This window comes from Acanthisitta chloris, unplaced genomic scaffold (assembly GCF_000695815.1).
Source record: "Acanthisitta chloris isolate BGI_N310 unplaced genomic scaffold, ASM69581v1 scaffold7908, whole genome shotgun sequence".
Lineage (NCBI taxonomy): Eukaryota > Metazoa > Chordata > Aves > Passeriformes > Acanthisittidae > Acanthisitta > Acanthisitta chloris.
In genome coordinates, this window is record NW_008687566.1 from 195 (window position 1) to 22165 (window position 21971).

General features: G+C 41.4%; 1 protein-coding gene across 1 annotated transcript in view; it reads left to right on the top strand.

The window, feature by feature from the left end:
- Window positions 1–479: 479 nt before the first annotated feature.
- Window positions 480–21971, top strand: part of LOC103807909 (suppressor of tumorigenicity 7 protein-like) — a gene marked incomplete at its 5' end in the record, with an annotated part of 22001 nt that continues 509 nt past the window's right edge. The window contains 13 exons of the mRNA XM_009080658.1: window positions 480–562; window positions 1624–1783; window positions 2315–2369; window positions 3051–3166; window positions 4912–4990; window positions 5746–5900; window positions 6026–6123; window positions 6535–6649; window positions 8406–8478; window positions 9605–9707; window positions 13039–13189; window positions 13331–13423; window positions 16210–16349. Of these exons, the coding sequence (XP_009078906.1) occupies window positions 480–562; window positions 1624–1783; window positions 2315–2369; window positions 3051–3166; window positions 4912–4990; window positions 5746–5900; window positions 6026–6123; window positions 6535–6649; window positions 8406–8478; window positions 9605–9707; window positions 13039–13189; window positions 13331–13423; window positions 16210–16349 (1421 nt within the window). The remainder of the gene's footprint in view (window positions 563–1623; window positions 1784–2314; window positions 2370–3050; window positions 3167–4911; window positions 4991–5745; window positions 5901–6025; window positions 6124–6534; window positions 6650–8405; window positions 8479–9604; window positions 9708–13038; window positions 13190–13330; window positions 13424–16209; window positions 16350–21971) is intronic.

Below are 21971 nucleotides of genomic sequence, written 5' to 3' on the forward strand. Positions count from 1 at the left end.
CCTCCTGCTCCCTTGCCTTGGTGGCAGGTGACAATCCTGATGTGCAGTTTGGGTCCAAACCATGGTCAGAGCAGCGCTAGGAAATTGCATTCCCTGCCCTGTGCAGAATGCAGAGATCTGTGGAAGTTATGTGTTGTTAACACTGAATATAAACCGGGATCAAAACAGCATGGGTTTGTCTTAGATGGAATAACCTGTTAAATTAGTTGGTTGTGGTCCACCAGCCATGGGGTGGTTGAAAGCATAAGCTGCTTTGTCTAGGAATGTACACTGAATTTTTTAGATGGGGTATAAAACTTCACTGTCACAGGTGGTTACAAACAGAAAATAATACATAGCAAGTGTTCTCTAACAATCACATTATCAAGTTACCAGGGCTATAGCATATGATACATTTGCATGATATTCAGCATTGTTTAATCAAAAGTTACTCCTCTCAGTTCTGCCTGTTAAGTCTTTGTTTTTGTTTCCCTTACCAGTGACTGTGTTCTTAAGCACTTTGACTCCAAAATTCTACTTTGCCCTTACGGTGACTTCGTCCTTTATATCTGGGCTGATATTTGTAAGTAGTTCACTCTCATTGTTTTGAACAGCTTTGGCACCTCTCAGATGATTTTGTTAGGGGTGAATGGAGTGAGTGTCAGACTCTAGAGGGTGCCTTTGTGCTGGGAAGAAACTGGTTTAGTGTCTTCTCTGGTGCATGATACTTACTCCTTTGCTGTGTATGTCAGGGTGAGTGTGAGGAAGTAACTTGTATAGAATCACAGACTGGTGTGGGTTAGAAGAGACCTCAAAACTCATCTCATCTCATTTTGTGCGTTATCCTTTTAGATTATTTTTGTGGAATTAAAAAACAACACCTAGAATCCTAGAATCAGCTGGCTTGGAAAAGACCTCCAAGATCATCGAGTCCAACCCTACCGTGGTCACTAGCCCATAGTACTAAGTGCCACATCCAGTCTCAGCTTGAAAACCTCCAGGGATGGTGAATCCACCACCTCCCTGGGCAGCACATTCCAATGCCTGAGCACTCTCTCCAGAAAAAATCTCTTCCTAATCTCCAACCTAACACTCCCCTGGCAGAGCTTGAGTCTGTGCCCTCTTGTCCTGCTGCTGGTTGCCTGGGAGAAGAGACCAACCCCCACCTGACTCCAACCTCCTGTCAGGGAGTTGCAGAGGGTGAGAAGGTCTCCCCTGAGCCTCCTCTTCTCCAGGCTTGAGTAGTACAAAGACTTCTGTCTTGAGTGCTCCAAATTTGGTACTACATGATGGGTTGGAGCTTGAGATCTCACCAGATAAAGATATAAAGTTTCTTACTTCCGTTCCCAGTTTCCCTATACAGGCACTACTGAAAAGGTTTCTGAGTTACCCTAATGACCTGGGGAGGGAGGAACATGCTTGACTAAATCTCTGCTGGTTGTTTTCAGTCTCTTTCATGTTCTGTGAATGATCCTGCAAGACAAGACAGGCCAAGGCAGATCATCAGTGTTACTTTGCATGAAGATAACATTCATCTCTAGTCATTTGCAAGGGGCTGTACCTGCTTTGAGCACTCTTTGTCTCATGTTTGCTGCAAGGATGTCACCTAAGGAAGCTTTTGGTGCTTTTTTTCTCCTGTGACAGGTGTTTGAGTGGTGGCACTTCCGAAAATATGGCACATCCTTCATCGAGCAGGTGTCTGTGAGCCATCTGAGGCCCCTCATTGGGGGTGCAGAGAACAGCCCCCCAGCCCCAGCAGCTTTCTCAGCAGGGGAGAATGAGAGCAGCAGGCAGAACATGCCAGGTGATTCCTCTTGTGTCCCAGCAGCTTTCCTTAAGCTTCAGGGTGGCTGCTTCACCTGAAGTGGCTTTTAATGGCTTTGAGTCTGCATTGGTGCTTGTAAAGAATGAAGAAAACTTACATCTTACAGTATGTCTTATTGACAACAGCAAAAATATACTACATAATATGTATTTGATCTAAACAATTCATTATTAAATGTCAGATTTAGGATCTATCTTACACATTCAGCTAGAACTGTTTCAGTAACATTAGTTCTTTGCTATTCTGATGTACACAAGGCAAACATTGCATGAGTGTACATGGCAGTGTTTAATTTTCCACTTTGTGCTTTTGTACCTCAGCAATGTTGGGGAGCAAAATTATTCACGAGATAGCAGAAGTTTGTGCAGATTATATGACTGTGCTCAAATTGGATAGCAATAAAATTCAAGCAGCTTTAGAAAGCAAAACTGCTTTTGCATTGCTCTGCTTTAAAGTCAAGGTAATATTTCTGTGCTCTTAATTCAAGAAGTCTTTTTTTTCATTCTCCAGAGTGCAAAGTGTGGCGAAATCCTCTCAATCTTTTCCGAGGGGCAGAGTATAGCAGGTATTAATTGTCTTACTTTCCATTGCATGTTTTTGTAATTAATTGGGGGCATATACACATGACTTGTTCACAGAGTTTGCACTGGTAATGTCAGGAGACAGCTGGAGACCTGCAAGATTATGGGGGTGATTGATGCCAATCCTGTGTTTAAAAGGCATCCAGCCAAGCTTTGGCAGTGTCAGTGGGAAGAATGCAAATATTACTGTACCTTCATTTTTTTTGAGAGTTGAAGTGGGAGAAAAACTTGATTCAGAGGTTGAGACAGAGATTCTGAATCCAAATTCTCTTTTATTAAGCTGGTATGGTTATATTGTAAGTCTTCTTGTGTTATTTCATGGGAAAAGCTGTTTTTTAGGAAGTCAGTTCCCAAATTGCTTAGAACTTTATAACCCATACAGAGTATGGAACAGTAGTAGCTGTAGCTTGGAATCATGGAATCCCAGACTGGTTTGGGTTGAAAGGGACCTTAAAGATCTTCCAGTCCCACCCTGGGCAGGGACATCTTCCACCAGCCCAGGTTGCTCCAAGCCCCATCCAACCTGGCCTGGAGCACTTCCAAATTCTCATTAGTAGTTTCAGTCTTCTATGAATACAGATTTTCTGCACTGGGCACATCAGATATCCCCTTGGTATCAGCATTGCTAATTACCATTGCTCTTACAGAAATGTCTCCTGTTTTAGGTACATGTGGGTGACTGGGAAGGAGCCTCTTACTTACTACGACATGAATTTGTCTGCTCAAGATCATCAGAACTTTTTCACCTGTGACACAGATTCCCTTCGACCTTCAGATACAGGTACCAGTGTCATAGCAAGAATAAACTCTGTGATAACAGAGTTTAGGGGTTGGAATGGATTTTACAGATCATCCAGTCCCACCCCTTGCAATGGGCAGGGACACCTTCCACTAGCCCAGGCTGCTCCAAGCCCCATCCAGCCTGGCCTTGAAATTCAGTGTTTAGTGAAAAGAAATCTTTTTACCTTGTCCATTCTCTATAACTTGAAGGCTGTGACATATTTTCACATCTCACACACGTCAAATAATTAACACATCACAAACCTGAGTTATATTCCCAACAGCCAAAACATGCTCTGATTTAAATCTTAGTAACAAATAGTGCAGTCTCCAGACATTTTTTTCCCCTTGTGTTCCACATCTTCAGTGCAGAAAATGTTCTTTACCTGGTTATTGTCAGTCTGGGTGTGAGTTATTGTCCATTTGTCACGTCTCGGAAGTGTTCCCTGTCAGCTGCCTGTGACGTGCTTGATGTGAGTGATGTGTTTTGATTTCACAGAAGGGAGTGGATTGTCTGGCTTGCTAAGCCAAGACTAATATTTTGTTTCCAAAAGAAAACTCAAACATTTTTCCATGTTACTCTTGCTGGACAGCAGGAGGTTTTGTTCCAAAAGAAACATATATAGATTCTTCAGTTTTCTTATCGTCCTTGAGATAGGCCAGATATAGAACTCCAGGAGTGTAAAGGGTTTGGAGTTCTTTCAGGATTGGGTTTTTGGTGTGAAAGTTATTAGTTGTGCAGAGAAAATGGTAGCTCTGAGAGGTGTTTTCATTTTGCTAGAAGTTGGTTTGAGTTTGTTTTCCATTTTTCCCAAATAAACATAGTGGTTCGAGTCATAAATTTAGAGTTATTGCAGTGAAATAAGTTTGATTGCATGTAGTAATTCCAGTGAGCCTTTTGAATAGATTTCACCCTATTTGTTTCCTAACACACTTTCTAAGAAGGTGATAAGTCATTATAGTGTATCTTGAATTGGCTTTGCTGTTTGATGCCACTCAAACCTGCTTTGTAAATTGAAACCCAAATTGTTTAACCCTTTATGATCTGACAGTTGTCTAAATAGCATCATAGAATAGAATCCCAGAATGGTTTGGGGTTGGAAGAACCTTAAAGCTGATCCTATCCCACCCCCTTCCATGGGCAGGGACACCTTCTACCAGCTCAGGTTGCTCTAAGTCCCATCCAACCTGGCCTTGAACAATTCCAGGAATGGAGCAGCCACAGGTGCTCTGGGCAGCTTAATATTTAATTCCAAAACTCTACCTGTGCAAGACACAGCTCACTCCATCACTGTTTGCTTTGAAGTTGTGTTTGAAAGCTGAAATTACAGTTCTGTGCAGGTCTGTGCAAGAACCTGTGTTTAACAATTGCTCCTGCCAAGCTTTCAACAAGCCTTGGGAAATGCTTCCAAAAATCTGTAGCAATTTAGAAATTGTACATCTGCCTGGTTATGTAAGCTGTCTGTGTGCTCTGTGGAGGAGTTCTGAAATGGGTCACTGATGAATCTTCCTGGTACTGTTGCTTTCTTAAAGTGAATTTGGGGTGTAGTGAGACTTTGCAAGGGTTTTGCTGCTTGTGGGAGAAACAGGCTGGAATTGAAGCAGTTGTTTACTCCTCTTTGTAACAATCATGGAGCAAACTGGAAGTGGATGTTAATCAGAGCTGACTCTGAGCTGCCAGTGTTGCTCCCAGGTGTTCCACGGGTGTCTCTGTCCCTCACCAGCCTTTCCGTGTTGTTCCAACAGTTATGCAGAAAGCATGGAGAGAGAGGAACCCTCAAGCTCGGATTAAAGCAGCATATCAAGCTCTGGAGTTGAACAATGAGTAAGTTTATAAGTTCAGTTGCTGTGTTTCTAGTGTGAAAGGTTAAGTGGAGTCATCCTGAGCACACTGTCAGTTTGTTTGTCTAATAATTCACTTTTAGCAAGTTCTCAGTGGCCCAAGGACAACTTCGGGGACTGAGGATTGCACAGGGAGGTGTCAGTTGCACTGAGGTATTGAACTGTTCTATCAAAAATAGCTTTTTTGCTCCTTTTTCTTTGGGAAATACTTATTGGAAATCTTTATCAGTAGCAATAACAAATGAGAAATCCTACTCAGATTGGAACAGTCTGAATTGGGTGTGTTTCAGGGATGGCATTGTGGGTTGGAGTTCACAGATGCTACTCCTGTAAGGGATTAAAAAATACTCCTATAACACAAACCAAAGAATTTCACTCACTACTGTGATCTTATTGTGTTGCCTTGGTTTTGTGTAAAATGTTTCAAAACCTCTTGGTTTTGAAAAGCAGAGCAAAGACAAAAACCTTTCAGGATAATTGCAGTTTTTACTATTTCAAGGGAGATGACTTGCTGTTACAATTCTTTCTTTTGTTATCTCTCCAAAGATGTTTTCTGCAAGATGGAAAAGGTTTTACTGACACACCCTTTGAACTCAAGTCAATATTTTGACATTTGAATGTTGTCAGTGCTTTGATCTTCAACAGAAGTGAAACGTGCCCATTTCTAATGCTTCTAACACTTACTAAAAATCCTACACTTCATCCCTCAGAATAATTAGGAGGGTTTTTTTGTTTCAGTTGTGCCACTGCATATGTCCTGCTGGCCGAGGAAGAAGCAACAACTATTGTGGATGCTGAGAAGTATTTCAAGCAGGCCCTGAAGGCAGGAGAAATGATTTACAGAAAGTCTCAGAACTGCCATTCCCAGAGCCCCCAGCACGAAGCACAGCTGAGTAAGGACTTTGAACCACGTAAACTCTTGGGTTTGTTTGAGCAGAAATGTAAAGCTGAAGTAAAAAAATGGGAAGAGGTAAGGGTTGAAACTGATAGGCTAATATTGGTTTGTCTTTGTAATCAGGAAGAGACACCAATGTGCTGGTCTATGTGAAGAGGAGACTAGCTATGTGTGCCAGGAAACTTGGAAGAATAAGAGAAGCAGTAAAAATGATGAGAGATGTAAGTAAAAGGGGGAAAAAAACCTGAGCAACTGTTGTTTTCAGTCACATTGTCCAAACTGATGGGTTTAAGTTCCTTTCTAGGCATCATAATTAATTAACTGAAGTATTTTCCAGTGAGACTTGCACATCATGACTGGATGTGGCTTGGAGCAACTTGCTCTAGTGGAAGGTGTCCCTGCCCATGGCAGGGTTGGAACTGGATGAGCTTTAAGGTCCCTTCCAACCCAAACCATTCCAGGATTCTATGAATCGAAGCAATTCTTCTCATGCTTCTTCCCTGCCAATTTCTAAGACAGTGAAAGAACAGAACTTTGAAAACTCCTAATTCATTGTGCTGATTTCTTATGACATATTTCAGCGATTCAACTGCAATTCTGTATGTCATTTATTTCTCTTTATTGTTTTGCAGTTGATGAAAGAGTTTCCACTTCTCAGCATGCTGAATATCCATGAAAACCTCCTGGAGGCATTGCTGGAGTTACAGGCTTATGCAGATGTCCAGGCAGTTTTAGCTAAATATGATGGTAAGTGATGGTTGGTGGTGTGTGAGAGGATAAGTGAGGTGGGCAAGGTGTCTAAGGCACCATGATCTCAGGTAGGTGATTCCCTTCATTCCCAGATTCCCTTCATCAGCAACAAGCAGGTGCTTCCTGAGTGCAGGTCAAGTTTTAGTTTGGAATACTGAAAATCAAATTTAGGCAAACTAAATTGGCATACAAATTACTTCTCATGTTCAAAATGACTTCTAATCTGTAAAGAAATCTTTGCTTCCATGCAAGGATTATTTTAATGATTTAATCTCTTCTACATGCCTGGTTATGCCTAAATTCATCAGCCTTTTTCAGCCAGCACATAGCCCTGTAAGTAATTGATGTAAATAAGCTGGAAAAGGTAGTTTTCCTTTCTGTCATACTCCAGGCTTGGCCTTGTGCTTCTGTCACACTGAGGTTGCTTGTCAGTGATTAGCAGCATTCAGACTTCTGCTTGCCAGAGATTAGTGGTGTCCAGGCTTTACTCCATGGCAGTTTCCTTTCACTTTCCATCTCAACTAATACATTTCAGGTGTTGTGCAACTTTAGAGAAAGGTTAATACAATAGATACTTACTCTTTATTGCCCTCAGAGTTTTGCCACCTAGGTAGTGCCCACGTGATGAGTGTACAAAGTGTTGCTGCACCTTCAGAATGAAAGGACAGAGAGAGTATTTTATGACAGTCATTCCTAGAAGTTGTTGTGTTCTCTTTTGTGTCTGTTCTTTATTGCTTCAGGGAATCAAAAGTAGGATATTTTTGCCCAATTCCTGTGCGTGGCCAATGTTTCACTCTCCTCCTGTTCCTTGTCCATCCACGTTCTCTGTGGATTCTTAATAATTTATCAAAACCATTTGCACTTTCCCTGGTGCTTCTTTGTGTTACCATCAGGAATTGTGACACTGTCTTAAGGAAGGGTGGCTGATTTTTGTATTTTTTAATTTTTATTTCTAAGCATCTGGAAAACTGTGTCTGTGCTTCAAACTCTCTGCAGCACCTCTGTGTTTTGCTTGACACGACAGCCAGACTTGTAGTAAGTGATGGACAAGCCCAGGATGGGATTTACAAAAAAAGCAAGAGCCATCTGACTATACACAACATGGTCCTTGGGAATTAGACCCCAGACTTTGTCTGCTTTTAAAGTAAACTTGTACTGTGGAGTGCTAACCTTCTAATCTGTAATTGTCAGTTCAAACTTGGCTTCAGATATTCTACAAAGCTACAACTAATAGAATTTTTCCTCATGGAACTGGAAACAAATGGAAACAGCATAGTTTTTTTTTGTGTTGAATTTTGTCTACCTGTCTGTAATGTAATTTATTTTTTTGGTCAGGTTCTAGTCAGTCTCTGAGTGTTGTGTAAAACTCTGTGTTAATGTACAGTTGCAACATTAGGTAAAGATTAGAAGCATTTTTTTAAACCTATACAGGAAATACACATTGTGCTTAAATGTGTATTTTTATCTGCATTTCTCTTGGAGTTCAGTTTCAGTGTCTTGGTATGTTTAGAAGAAAAAAATGACCCTTTCCCACCTAAATACAACTCTGAATTTTTAATCTGAGCCTGACTAGTGACCAGAAAGAAAACTGTGCAAAGAAACTCAAAAGTTTCTAATCATAGCTGAAATGTTCCAGATGTTCCATTCATTGTCTCCTGTACCCAAGTAAAAATCTTTAAGCTCAAAGGATGTGGGTTTAAAATGTTTGTCTTGCCTTAGAGTCTTACAGCTTAACTGATTTGTTTTATCCTAGATATCAGTCTTCCAAAATCAGCAGCAATATGTTACACAGCAGCCCTGCTAAAAGCCAGAGCTGTTTCAGAAAGGTAAGCAAACACATGTGTGAAAACAGTGGTTTGTTGCTGATCTTGGGTTATGCTGTAAGATAGGAATGAAAAAGCTCGAAATTTTTTATGTTTTCAAGTTACTTCTAGTCTGTAAAGAAATCTTTGCTTCAATCCAAGGTTTATTTCAATTTTTTCATCTCTTTACATCCCTGCTGATGCCTAAATATGCAGCAATTACATTTCTAAGAGCAAGGGACTCGAGCACAAGTGCCATGAGGAGAGGCTGAGGGAGCTGGGGGTGTTCAGCCTGGAGAAGAGGAGGCTCAGGGGAGACCTTCTCACCCTCTGCAACTCCCTGACAGGAGGTTGGAGTCAGGTGGGGGTTGGTCTCTTCTCCCAGGCAACCAGCAGCAGGACAAGAGGGCACAGACTTAAACTCTGCCAGGGGTTGGATATTGAGAAGAGATTTTTTCTGGAGAGAGTGCTGAGGCATTGGAATGTGCTGCCCAGGGAGGTGGTGGATTCACCATCCCTGGAGGTTTTCAAGCTGAGACTGGATGTGGCACTTAGTGCCATGGTCTAGTGACCACAGTAGGGTTGGACTGGATGATCTTGGAGGTCTTTTCCAACCCAGTTCATTCTGTGATTCTATTTATATATACATATACACATGTGTGTAATTAAATATGATTTCAAGTTTCTTTTAAGCATCCATGACATCAATACAGGTGAAGAGGTTTATCCAAAGCCAATATATAGACCAAGTGCTCTTATGTAAATCTGTTTTCAGTGTTCTGATGTGATTTTTTTTCACTGATGCTTTGCTTTGTGGGGTGGGTGCAGGATATTTGTGGCAGTTGATGCTGGAATTTCCCTCTGTGCACAGAGTTCCACTTCACCTCCCAGCAGGTGATGCTCTAACAGTGAGGTGAAAGTCTGGGCACTCACCTGATAGGATTGACATGGAGTTTCAAACATACCTGTGTCATGGATAACAGTCAAAGTACCTAAATTAGCAGTAACATTTTTCTCCCAGACGGGTTTGTTTTATCTCTCTTGATAAATCAGCCAAATTTTTCACCATCTCCAAGCTCACAGTGCAAATAAACACCTGGTTAGCATTTATTATTTATTACTTTTGTTCAATGTGGGTTTTTCCCTTCAGGTTCTCCCCAGAAACTGCTTCCAAAAGAGGCCTTAGTACAGCAGAAATTAATGCTGTGGAAGCAATTCACAGAGCTGTGGAATTTAACCCTCATGTTCCAAAGGTAAGAGTATTTTATTCCCTTTTGGACCACTTTTACTGTACTCTGAAAAGTGTCATGTTGTAATATAATTCTGTTATTGGTGTTTTTCTAGCCCCTTGTTTCCTTGAAGTTGCTTGTAACTCCACCACAGAGTTGTTAAACACATTAGTATTTATATCATAAATGTTTGGTGGCCAAAATTAGGGTTTTTTTAATAATAGTTGATGTTCAAACAGGGTTTTTCTTGTATAAAAATTTAAAGTCAGAATTTCCTAACTGCTTGGAAAATCCAGTGAGGTGTTCCTGAAGGCCCTTTACTCTGAGAGTAGGCAGTAATAAATATAAATGTAGATATTTAAAGTCATAGAATCACAGAGTGGGTTGTGTTGGAAGGAACCTTAAAGACCATCTCATTCCAACCCCTGCTTCAAGTCCCTGAAGCCAAATTAACTTCTAAAAACAATAACCACTCATAGGACTTCAAAATACTTTTTTCTGCTGTGCTCCATGGATTATGGCTCCATGGTTATTGGATCTACACTCACTTATTTCCTCCATCCACGTGTAAACAAGATGAAGAGTTTCTGTCACTTCAGGCTGTAATTTTGTAAACGATGAAGAGTTTCTATCACTTCAGGCTGTGATTTTGGGTCTGCTATTAGCTCTAGTGGTCAAAACACAGATTCCACGGAGCATTGGGTGAAAATAAACCCTGAACATTGCTTTTAACTGGCCTGGTGTTGGTGCTGCTTGCAGTTTGAAGCCTTGAATGCAGAAGGTTGGCTTAGTGCTGGACCTAATCCTCTGCAAATGATGCTGGAGTCCCAGTGGCTGGGGCTGTGCTGGCTGGACTGATCTGGCTGCTCCCTTCTGTCTGCCTGTCCAATCCAATAGAATGTGCACTGAGAATGCTAATTGCTGGGAGAAATTGCTGCTTGTTTGCATGACTGATCAAGAGCGTAGCAAGTTCATTTCAGACAGTCTCAGACAGATTTTTGCTTTAGCCTCTGCCTTTAGGGGCAGAAGATTATAACGCATTATCATTATCTAAAAGTTCTTTTATTTGGGGTGTCCTCTAGTTGTTTCAGGAGCCTCATATACCTTTTTAAGGGAGTTAGAGATCATTTCAAACAGGCTGTTAGCAAAATAGGCTCTGTAGTTCTGCAGACAAATGCAGAAACTGATTCCAGGTTTCAGTAATTTGATCTTCACTTCCAACTCTGAAGTTAGAAGTGAAGATCTAACGATTAGAACTAAATCTTCTCTTCCAATTGTGTATCTCTCCAGTCTTCATGATTTTCTTAATTACAATATTACCTTGAAACACCAATTTATTAGTTGGCAGAGCAGAGTTTTATTGGTGCATTATTGGTTCATTATTAAGCTATGTATAACTCCTAGTCAAAGTGAACCAAGGGCACAGCCAAGTGAATGGGCCACAGTGGACTAGTGGGGAAGAAAATCTCTTGATTTCTGATTTTGCACTCTGTTCTGTCCCATGGGCTAAAAATCAGTGAGTGTGTAAAGTAGAAATCTCTTTGTTCTCACATCTGGTTGTCTTTGCACATCACATCGTTTTGCATAAGGCAAATAAAATAAGATTTGTTGCTTTTTGCTCCCAGTGCTGCTTTGACAAGGCTGAGGTTTGTTTGGAAAGTTAGGGAGGCATTTTACAGGGCTAGAAAACTTGGTTCTCTTAAGCCATTTTGAATTAGAGATCTGTAACTGTGTTTTGGTCCTGTATGACACAATCATTACCAATCATCTGAATAGCTACCAGATTTTATTGTGTGTAAAGGCTTCCTTAAATCTGCAAAGCCTGAGGTACTCTCAGTACTGACACCTTACCTGTTTCATGCTTAAACACAGACATGCAAACCTGCCAGAGTGTGGAATTTTTTTGTTTGTGTGCTAAGATGGGCTGAGAGAGAGCCAAATGCTGGAGCTGAGCACTGGTGTGTTGTGGCAATACTTGCAGTGAGGCTTCAGCACCAGTGCTGAGGTTGTGTTCCCAGTTAGCACAATGTGGGCACTGCAGAGAGCATGAGGAGTCAGGTCAGGGGTCAGATATTTGAGACCATTTTCCCACAGCAGCACTGTGTGAGTGATCCTTCACTGTGTTAAAAGAAAAAAAAAATTAAAAAAGAAAAAAATTGAAGAGGATTAGAGAGGATTAGCAAGAATATTACCCTCCAGAGTGCAGGCCCAAGGCACTAAGAGAAGAACCTAGCCAGGCAGTAAATGTGCTTTATTTGGCTGGGGCACAACCCCTCCTACATTCCTTGAAGAATCTGAATGGGAAAAGTTAAGTCCTCAAACTGGATTAGTAAATAATCTCATAGTTTGTGGCATCTGCTGAAATAAATCAGTGAGTTAGCTGCATTCTTACACTTTGGGGGACACTCAAAGGAATTGCCAGCTACATTGATCAAAGATGTGGATTAACTTTGGCTCTTATTGAATGAGACACTGTGTGGTAGGAGAGGACAACTCAGGTAAATACTAGAGCTGAAAATGTCATTTCATTCTTGTAAAAGTGACTCATCTGTTTTAAAAGCTTAGGTTCAAATGAATACCTGTCTCTTTTTTTTTTTTTTAATGCACTATAAGAAAACAAAATTGCTTGTTCTGTGTTGCAAAGGAAATGGGGAATGGTTAATCTTTGTGTTCTTTGACCCACTATAAGAAAACAAAATTGCATGTTCTGTGTTGCAAAGGAAATGGGAAATGGTTAATCTTTGTGTTCTTTGACCCTTCTGAGCATCACATATTCTGTTGCTGGAGGGAGAGGACTGAAATTGAAAAAAATCTGCAATCAGAGACACTTTGTGGTAGCCCAATAAAACCACATTAAAAGAAGATTTTTCCTAGCTTTGGTTTATTATTCTTCCTTTGGTTAGCACACTGACACTTTGGGGTTTGCTGCAATTCTTTAGAGCCAACACATCCTGAACCTCCTGCATAGAAACTTCCAGTGATGAAATGATGAGCAAAAATATCACTGGTTTGAGGTTTTTTTATCAACCTAAATTTGTCACTCATTGCTATTGCACCTGCACCATTATAGTTGGCTGTTCCACCAGAATGGATTTTGGTTTGCTTCACTGAAGATGTATTTCTTCTTGACTTTTTTTGTGTGAAAGCCCCAGTTGAACAGGTGTGTTGCTGCTTTTCACTTCCCACATGAGTGCAGGTGGTTGATCTGTGTCAGGGTTGGGCTGTTTGCTCAACAAGTAGAAGCTGATCCCTCTGTGATAAGCTCAGTTATACCTCAACCAACCATTTATGTCTCACAATTAAAGGCTTTGGGATATTCCCTATAACCAAGTGTGCTTTCCCTTTTTCCTTGCAGTATTTACTAGAGATGAAGAGCTTAGTGCTGCCCCCAGAGCACATTCTGAAGCGAGGGGACAGCGAGGCAGTAGCCTATGCCTTTTTTCACCTCCAGCACTGGAAGAGGATAGAAGGGGCTCTAAATCTGCTGCACTGCACATGGGAAGGCAGTAAGTATCTCTCCTTTTATTTTTCTCTGTCCAGTGGACTAATCTCTGTGCCTTTATTCCCCTCCAACACCATTGGCTCTCTTTGTGAGGAGCTGGTTGCCTGGTTAGATACAGATCTCATGTCACTCACTCTCTTTGCAGCATTTAGGATGATCCCATACCCATTAGAGAAAGGTCATCTGTTCTATCCCTACCCAAGCTGCACAGAGACAGCAGACAGAGAACTCTTGCCAAGTAAGTGGTTTCTAAGCAGTAATGATAATAAAACACAAGCTAAGGACATGTTCAGTTTGTGGTATTCTGTATTTACCTTACTGTGATTTTTTTTGTAGTTTGAGCTTCCTGTGAAGGGGATTCAGCTATTTGTTGATGTCCCTCCCAAAAGATCCTGAAGCACTTGACATGTGTGTGGGGTAAATGTCAGCTTGCTGCTGTAATAGCTTAAGTCCTTCAAAGAAAAAAATCTGTGTGGTACATCCAGACTGAGTTTGGCGAAAAATCTGTGTGTGGTACATCCAGACTGAGTTTGGCCAACAAATTGGGGCAGTTCTCTAAATTACTTCTTCTAAAAGAAGTCATGGGTTTGCTGTTGTAGAAAAGCTTCTTCTGCAAGGAATTGTTCCAGTCCTGATTTGGGTATCCAGCAGAAACCATCTGGGCTCTTAGAGAATCCTTGGTTAACCTGTAGCTTCATTTAACAGGTATTGCTTCCTGCCATGAATCATTGGTCCATATTTGCTGGATGCCTCCTGGAACTTTTCATCCATCTGTTTCTATGGATTCATATTAACATTTGACACTGAAAAGTAAAAGTCTTCTCCAGCTGCTCATTGCTTCAAGGTTGCTTTATGCAATTAAGAGTCTACATGGTTTTTAAGTAAGACAAGTAAACTAAATCCCTCCAACCTGTGCTCGTCATACTTAAGAAAATAGCATTAATTTAGATTAGAATTGGACTGTGAATTGTACATGTAAATAGAATTCCTTTGGGGCTGATCTTCTCCATTGGGAAGAAACACAAGTCCCCTGGGACTGGAAAAAGCTACTGCAAAAAGTCCCAACAGAGCCACAGAGACCACAGCTGTGGAAAGGAAAAGTGCATAGAAGTGTTTCTATTTAAAAGCCTGAAGTTCTATTTAAAATGTGTAATTTAAATTTGCCCCCAGACTGCTTTAAATTACTCATTTCTCACTTATGCAGGATATTGCACAAGGAATTCCTTGGTTAGCAACTTACCCCTAAATTGTAGACTTCCCAGCATAATGAAACACCAACACATGCAGATATTTCAACACGATCACTCACGCATTCCTGTGAGGTTTTAAATATAAAACTACCCATAAATAAAATCATCTTAACACTTTTATTGCACTGCTTCCTCGAGAAATCTGGACAATTCTTTTTCTTTTCAAAAGTTATCTATTAAAAGTAATCTTGACCAAATCACTGATTGAAAAATCCTGGATTGGTCTGATGAGTTACAACTCTCAAATGGCTGTGAAGGTATAGAATTATCTTTAGTTGTCCTTACCTATTTTGGATTTAGTTATAGTTTCCCAGTGTAGGAAAAACTTGTGAAAAAAAATTATTCCTCTATTTTAAAATCCTTTATATTGTTCTTTATATCTTATCCATATTATACCTTATATACTCTACTTTATATTCAACTTTATATTCTACTTCACATACTTTTATGTTGAGACGTTTCCTAAATGATATTGCTCCATGTTTTAGAAAGCAGGTGAGTTTCTCCATAGCTTGAAGCTCTGGGAAACATTAACATCTCTGGTGTTAGACATGAAACTTCAAACATTCTCCTTACTTGTGCTCCAGAATCATAGTCTTAAAAGCAAAAACAAACCCCAAGAAATTTGCCACTGCTGAGCTGCAAGAGCGGAAGTCACTTGTGCTGGGATTGCTCTTCTAATGGTGTTTCCATGTGCCAACATTCAGAAGAATTCACTTGTGCTGGGATTGCTCTTCTGATGGTGTTTCCATGTGCCAACATTCAGACCCAGAAACTAGGAGGGCAAAGTGGCTTTGTCCTCCTCAAACTTCAGGTTAAAAAAGAATACAATTCCATTTCTTTGACAAAAAAAAGGCTTAAAATTTGAGGCTTTTATTAGATTTTGAAAACAACTTGGCAAGGATTGTGCAGCCCTTTCATAATTATGTCTATAGAAACTTTTTTCTTTATTTAAAGACCTTTTCATATCACTGGCCACAAGTCAGAGGTGCAGGTATGCAGAGCCAGTAAGTAATTGCAAATTCACCAAGCAGGTCCTCAGCTAGTGACCACTAGTAGTGTTGTGAGTGCTGAAAGCTCCACATGCCAACCCCTCAGCCTGGCTAATCACCTGCTTTGGATTTTGTTACCACAGATTGGAAATTGCAAGGAGCTGCTATGTACAGAATTTATAACCCAGTCCTGGTGCTGTTTTCTTTGAGCTCTGCTCTGTCAGCTGCTCTGCACAAATTTACTGTAGTCTACAACCAGGAATCTTTGAAAAGGATGGAGGAGCTACCTTGGATGTGTATAGAACGTGGTGGGTTTGTGTTTGCTCAGCTTCTGATGTTCTTCAGGGAACAGGATTGATGCCCCAGAGGGTTGGAAACACCTGGATTGTTTGTAATTCCTACAGTTTGTGAATTGCATAGTTCTTCCCTCTGTCCTGTTAGAAGAGTAGGGACCAAAAGCTGAGCCTGATGAAATGCTTCAAAAATTAAGCCTCTACAAGTCAAGAAGAAGATTGGAAAGAGAAAGATAGAATAGCTGTTAATAATGAGGACAAATTCATGATAACTGTTAACAATGAAGACAAACATTTCATGTAGGGAAGGATTTTTGAGAATTTTAAGTATTGGGACCTAACATGCTGCACAGTAGTCTGGAATCCACATTTCTTCCTTCTGAAACTCCAGAACTGAGTGACAGGACTGTGTAAATCATTCAGAGAACTGTCCTTGATTATTAAATGTTAATATTCTTTTTTCTTTTTCTTTTTTTTTTTATCTTTCAGCATTTCACGAAGTCTCTGTTTACCCCCAGAAGGAGCTTCCTTTTTTCATCCACTTCACAGCAGGGCTGTGCTCCTTTTCAGCCATGCTGGCCCTCCTCACCCACCAGTTCCCTGAGCTGATGGTTGTTTTTGCTAAAGCTGTAAGTACTGTCTCTGTCATGGGGTAACTTGAGGAGCTTTGGGGAGTTTTGAGGTCTGGGGTGAAGTAGCCTCTAGTCAGTCTCATCCTTAGGGAGCATCAACTACTTTATCTGCTTTTATAGCATGACAAACGTGTTGAAATTTGGGCAGAATGTCTATTTTTACAAGAAGATGAACTGTTATTTCACTCTTATGGTGAGAGAACAGTGTTTCAGCACCAGAGACCTTTTGCCACAGAGCACTGTGTCGAGTATGGATTTTATTCTTACAGAAGACAGCAGTGGGAGAGCCTCAGAAATGAAGTTGTTGACTGGAGGGTTTGAGAAGTGAGTAAAAGGCAGGCTGGATGCAGGAAAAACAGGTCTCTTGGGAGCATTGGAAACTGGTAGCATGATGCGAATGGAATGATGAGAACAGGGAAAGTAACTGCTAACTTCAAACCAGGTTCAGAAGTGAGTTCAGCTGTCATTTACCTTTCAGGAGCTAGACCAGTGAGTTTATAGCTCATCTGGTTTCAGTTACTAGATGGAGAATGTGTTCAGTGACCACAGTTCTGTCATTTGAGTACCTGTTCAAGGATAGAAATTGAACTTGATGATGGCAATAATCTGTGATGCTTTAAGTGTATCTGAAATATGTCTCTTGTTGAGCTGTGTGTTCCTGTGGGGCCTCCTGTGCCTGTCTCCTTTCTCCTTCTCCCTGCCCTGCTCCTTTTAGGGTTTCTTTCCTTACTTATCTGTTCACATGTGCTGGCTGTAACCTTGTCATCTTTCCCTGAACTCTGGAAGCTGAGGAACAAACTGCATAGCTTCAACTCCTCTAACTGTTCCACACAGTAGGTTTGGCTGATCCCACTGAACTGTGGATCTACTGCAGTAGAGCAGAATGGCAAATAAAGAGCTCTGAACTATGAGTGAATCATTTATTCTAGCTTTGCTAGTCAAAATAGAGGGTGAAAGGTATTCTACTTCCTTGCTGGTTTAATGCAGCAGGTAATGGAGAGCCAGGAGAAAAGCCCTTTATTTTAAGAGTACTTTGCTCCTAAAAGCATTGGCTTTGCCAGTGAGCCCAGTGCAGTGTCCAAGTCATGCAGGTCTGAGTGTGGGGCCTCATTTCCACCCAGTTCTGTTGATCTTTATGTTGGAAAATGTAGTTGGACATGCCAGTGACAAATTTCAGTGCTGCTTATAATTGGCTGGGTTCAGAGTAACTAGGGGCTAACTATCTGCTTGATTAATTCTGTAAGGGCTGCATTAGCAAAGTTGTATGATTTCCAAAGAGATACAAGGTCAAATGTTATGCTAACAAAGAATTGCTTGGTGAAGTTCTCTCTGCTGGGTTTCTTGAACCAAGAAAAAAAAAAGAGACTTTGTACGAGTCAGTTGGCTTTGCATAATGACATTTTGGATGTCAAGTGACATGTCCAAGTATGGGGGGGAAAAAAACTCCCAGGGTTTGGTCATTTGGTAGTGTGTTTATTTTGTTTGTTTTCTATAGGAAAGGATGGAGAGTGTCTGTCTCAGTGTGCAGCTGAAAAGATGATCAAGAAGCATGTGCATTGCCACATCATTCCCCCAGCCCAGTCCCCGTGGTGGCAGCACAGACAAAGGGGTTCTTGCCACTCCCTGTGCTAATTTCATACTTGCAAAAGTAGAAATTATGTCTTCAGATAAACAGGCAAGAGGTGAATTCCGTGTTAGTCTCTTGAATTGAGAGCTGAGAAGGAAATACCAACTTCCAGCGTTCTGCTATTTGAGCTGGAATTAATGTTAACTCCTAATCATACTCTAATGACTAAAAATTCTTCCTTGTTTTAGTTACTGAATGATTGTACTGTGGATCCCATTCCTGATGTTCTCAGAAAACTTGTAAGGAACAATGATATTCAACACCAAATCAACACTTCTGGTTTTGCTGCCCACAGGGCAATCAAAGACAAAAGAGGGTTTGGAACTAGATGATTTTTAAGGTCTCTTCCAACCCAAACCATTCTGTGATTCCATGATTCAGTTAATAGATTGCATCAATATTTGAATTACAGATAATGCTGTGATGGCTGTTGGCACTTTATGCATTCTCTGTTGTGTTCTGGGGGCTGTAGCAGTAGCATCTAGTTAAATTTTCATACCAGGTATAGAGCATGAACTTCTATTTAATGCCACCACTATCTCCACCCAGAGTGTAACAGAGCAGTTCTTTGCTGTATCTAGTGTTATATCTGCAAGTAATTCCAGTGCTTTAAGCTTTCTTGATGATTTTTTTCCTATGAATTTCATTACTTCAAGTATTTCTCATCTTAGAATCAAAGAATCAACCTGGTTGGAAAAGACCTCCAAGATCATCCAGTCCAACCCTACTGTGGTCACTAGCCCATGGCACTAAGTGCCACATCCAGTCTCAGCTTGAAAACCTCCAGGGATGGTGAATCCACCACCTCCCTGGGCAGCACATGCCAATGCCTGAGCACTCTCTCCAGAAAAAATCTCTTCCTAATCTCCAATCTCAACCTCCCCTGGCAGAGCTTGAGTCTGTGCCCTCTTGTCCTGCTGCTGGTTGCCTGGGAGAAGAGACCAACCCCCACCTGACTCCAACCTCCTGTCAGGGAGTTGCAGAGGGTGAGAAGGTCTCCCCTGAGCCTCCTCTTCTCCAGGCTGAACACCCCCAGCTCCCTCAACCTCTCCTCATGGCACTTGTGCTCCAGTCCCTTCACCAGCCTCGTTGCTCTTCTCTGGACCTGCTCCAGCCCCTCAATGTCCCTCCTGAACTGAGGGCCCCATCATCTTACTGTGTTTTAACTTATCAAATATGGTAATTTGAGCTGATAAAGATCTAGATGGTATATCTGGAGTGCTTTGGCCTTAGGGGAGAAAAAAAAGTGATATAAAATGTATTTCCTACAAGTTGAATTTCCAGCAAACCTAGAACACAATTTTCGGAATGGCAATTGGAAAGTATCACGTATACGGAATTTTTGCACTGTAAATCTCTAAGCTATAACTCCTTAGATTCCATTTCAGTTGCTTCTTAATCCAACTGTTTTCTTCAGCAGTTGAATCCCCAGCGAGCTGCTTTGCCTCGAAAGGGTTTGAAGAACTCGAATACCTTTCCATTGACTTGAAAAGTCTGAGTTTACATATTTTCATTTGTTAGTGCTTGAGTTTGTTTCCTCCATAATAAATCACAGGGTAAACCTTGGCAAATTGCTAAAAATATTCCAAGTGGCCAAAAATCACAACGAAGCATTTAGTAGTTCCAATGTATACAGCAGTGATACAGCATCAGCAGAGACTGGAGCACTGGCACTGGCTGTGGGTTGCTCCCTCTGGAGAGGGAAGTGCTCCTGCCCCTGTGTTCCCAGCTCTGGGAAGTGGCATCACAAGGATTTTTTGGTGTATCTTGCACACCAAGGACGAGTTAGCAAGTGCTGGCAGAATGTTTAGCATTTATTGGTTCACTTAGAGCCCGTGGAGATGCCCAGAGAGGTTGTGGACTCCCCATGGAATGTTAAGGGGTTGGGATGGAGCTTAGAGATCATCCAGTCCCCACCCTCTGCCCTGGGCAGGGATATGTCCCACCAGAGCAGGTTCTTCAAGGCTTTTTCCACCCTGGCTTTGAACTCTGCCAGGGTTGGGGCAGCCACAGCCTCCCTGGGCAACCTGGGACAGTGTCTCACCATCCTCACAGGAAAAAACTTCTTTCTGATACCTAATCTGTATTCTAAATTTCCCTCTTTCAATTTATTCCCATTACTCCTTGTACTGTGACTACAGTTCCTGAAATTCCAGTTCCCTGCAAGTATTCAAGGCCAGGCTGGATAGAGCTCTGAGCAACCTGGTCTAAGTGGAAGGTGTCTCTGTCCATGGCAGGAGGTTGGAATGAGATGAGCTTTAAGGTCCATTCCAACCCAAACCATTCCATGATTCAATGAAGATATGTTAGGTGTTTTCAGGACCTTCTGAGCAGATTGTTTGCAGTGCTTCCTGTCACTCTGCATCACTAGTGCTATCGAAGTCAGACTTCTTGGTGTCTTTATAAGATACTACAGAAGGAATTGTCTTTAAGGTTAAAGTTCATTTCATTCCACCCCCTGCCATGGGCAGGGACAACTTCCACGGGCAGGGACACCTTCTACTAGCCCAGGTTGCTCCAAGCCTTGTCCAACCTGGCCTTGAACATTTCCAGGGATGGAGCAGCCACAGCTTCTCCAAAGAATTCCAAGAAGATAATCCCATTTTTAAGTCTGAACTTTATGCTACTGGAATAGACCAGTAGTAGTTAACTTTAGAATATTGAAAAAATAGTGCAGCAATGTTCCAAAAAAAACCTGCTGAAAATCCTTGTTCAGGGAATTGGACAAAATCCTAAGACAGTCCGTGTTCCAGAGTGGTTTGATATGGATCACTTGATATTTTCACAACAAAGAAAGAAGTCATGGGACTTAAATGAAAAATTGGCTAATTTTTCTGATTGCAAGATTAGGAGAGAACATTTCCCATTCCGGATGTTCCCTAGCTCCTTGTTAGAGGATTCCATGCCATTTTGCCCGGAATTGGACAAAATCCTAAGACAGTCCGTGTTCCAGAGTGGTTTGATATGGATCACTTGATATTTTCACAACAAAGAAAGAAGTCATGGGACTTAAATGAAAAATTGGCTAATTTTTCTGATTGCAAGATTAGGAGAGAACATTTCCCATTCCGGATGTTCCCTAGCTCCTTGTTAGAGGATTCCATGCCATTTTGCCCATAGCAGCCATCTAGGGACAGAAACTAGGACAAAGCAAAGCCCTGTCTGGCAAGTCCTGCTTTCTGTGACACTCTGCTTTACTTTCTGAACAAATCCCTCTACCACTTTCCCCAAAGCTCATTAAGTGAGACTGGAGAATTAACTTTTTCGCCAGCTGCTGAACTTTTCATATTTATAAACACTTGAGTCTTTTGCTTATCTAAGAGAAAATGTGTATAGTTTGGAGATGTGCACTTCCCTGCCAATGTGTAATGAGTGGTTCTACACTTGATAGAGGAAAAAAAAAGCCTGAAGTTTCCTGTCAGAGCTGAGTGTCGATGCCAAGGGCAAAGGTTTCTTGCCTTACTAATCTACATCTTAACTCATGCACTTAATGTGAAGGTGCCACACGCAAACAGGCAGGGAAGAAGCTGGCTGCAAGGAAAAGCTCCTGCTCTGCTGTGAATGTTATGTTTTAAAAGCCTTTTTAATGTAATATTGGAGGTTATGATAGAAGCCAGGAGGGCCAAAGTAAAACCTTCAAAGTAAATGAGTCCTGTCACTGCTGCCTCGGGAAACGAGGGTTTGTGTGAGGATAACCTGAGTGCCAGTGAAGCACTTGGGGGATGGGTTGAGAAGGTGCAGGGGAGTTTGCACCATTTGTTTTAGCCTAATCTTTATTTCTGGAACTGTTTAGATGGCACCTAGACTATGGATCGTGTCTGGAAGCATGGGCTGGTGTTGGTGGATGGGCTGTTCAGTTTGCACGTGATTGAGTCATAGAATTATAGAATCAACCAGGTTGGAAAAGACCTCCAAGATCATCCAGTCCAACCCTACTGTGGTCACTAGATCATGGCATTAAGTGCCACATCCAGTCTCAGCTTGAAAACCTC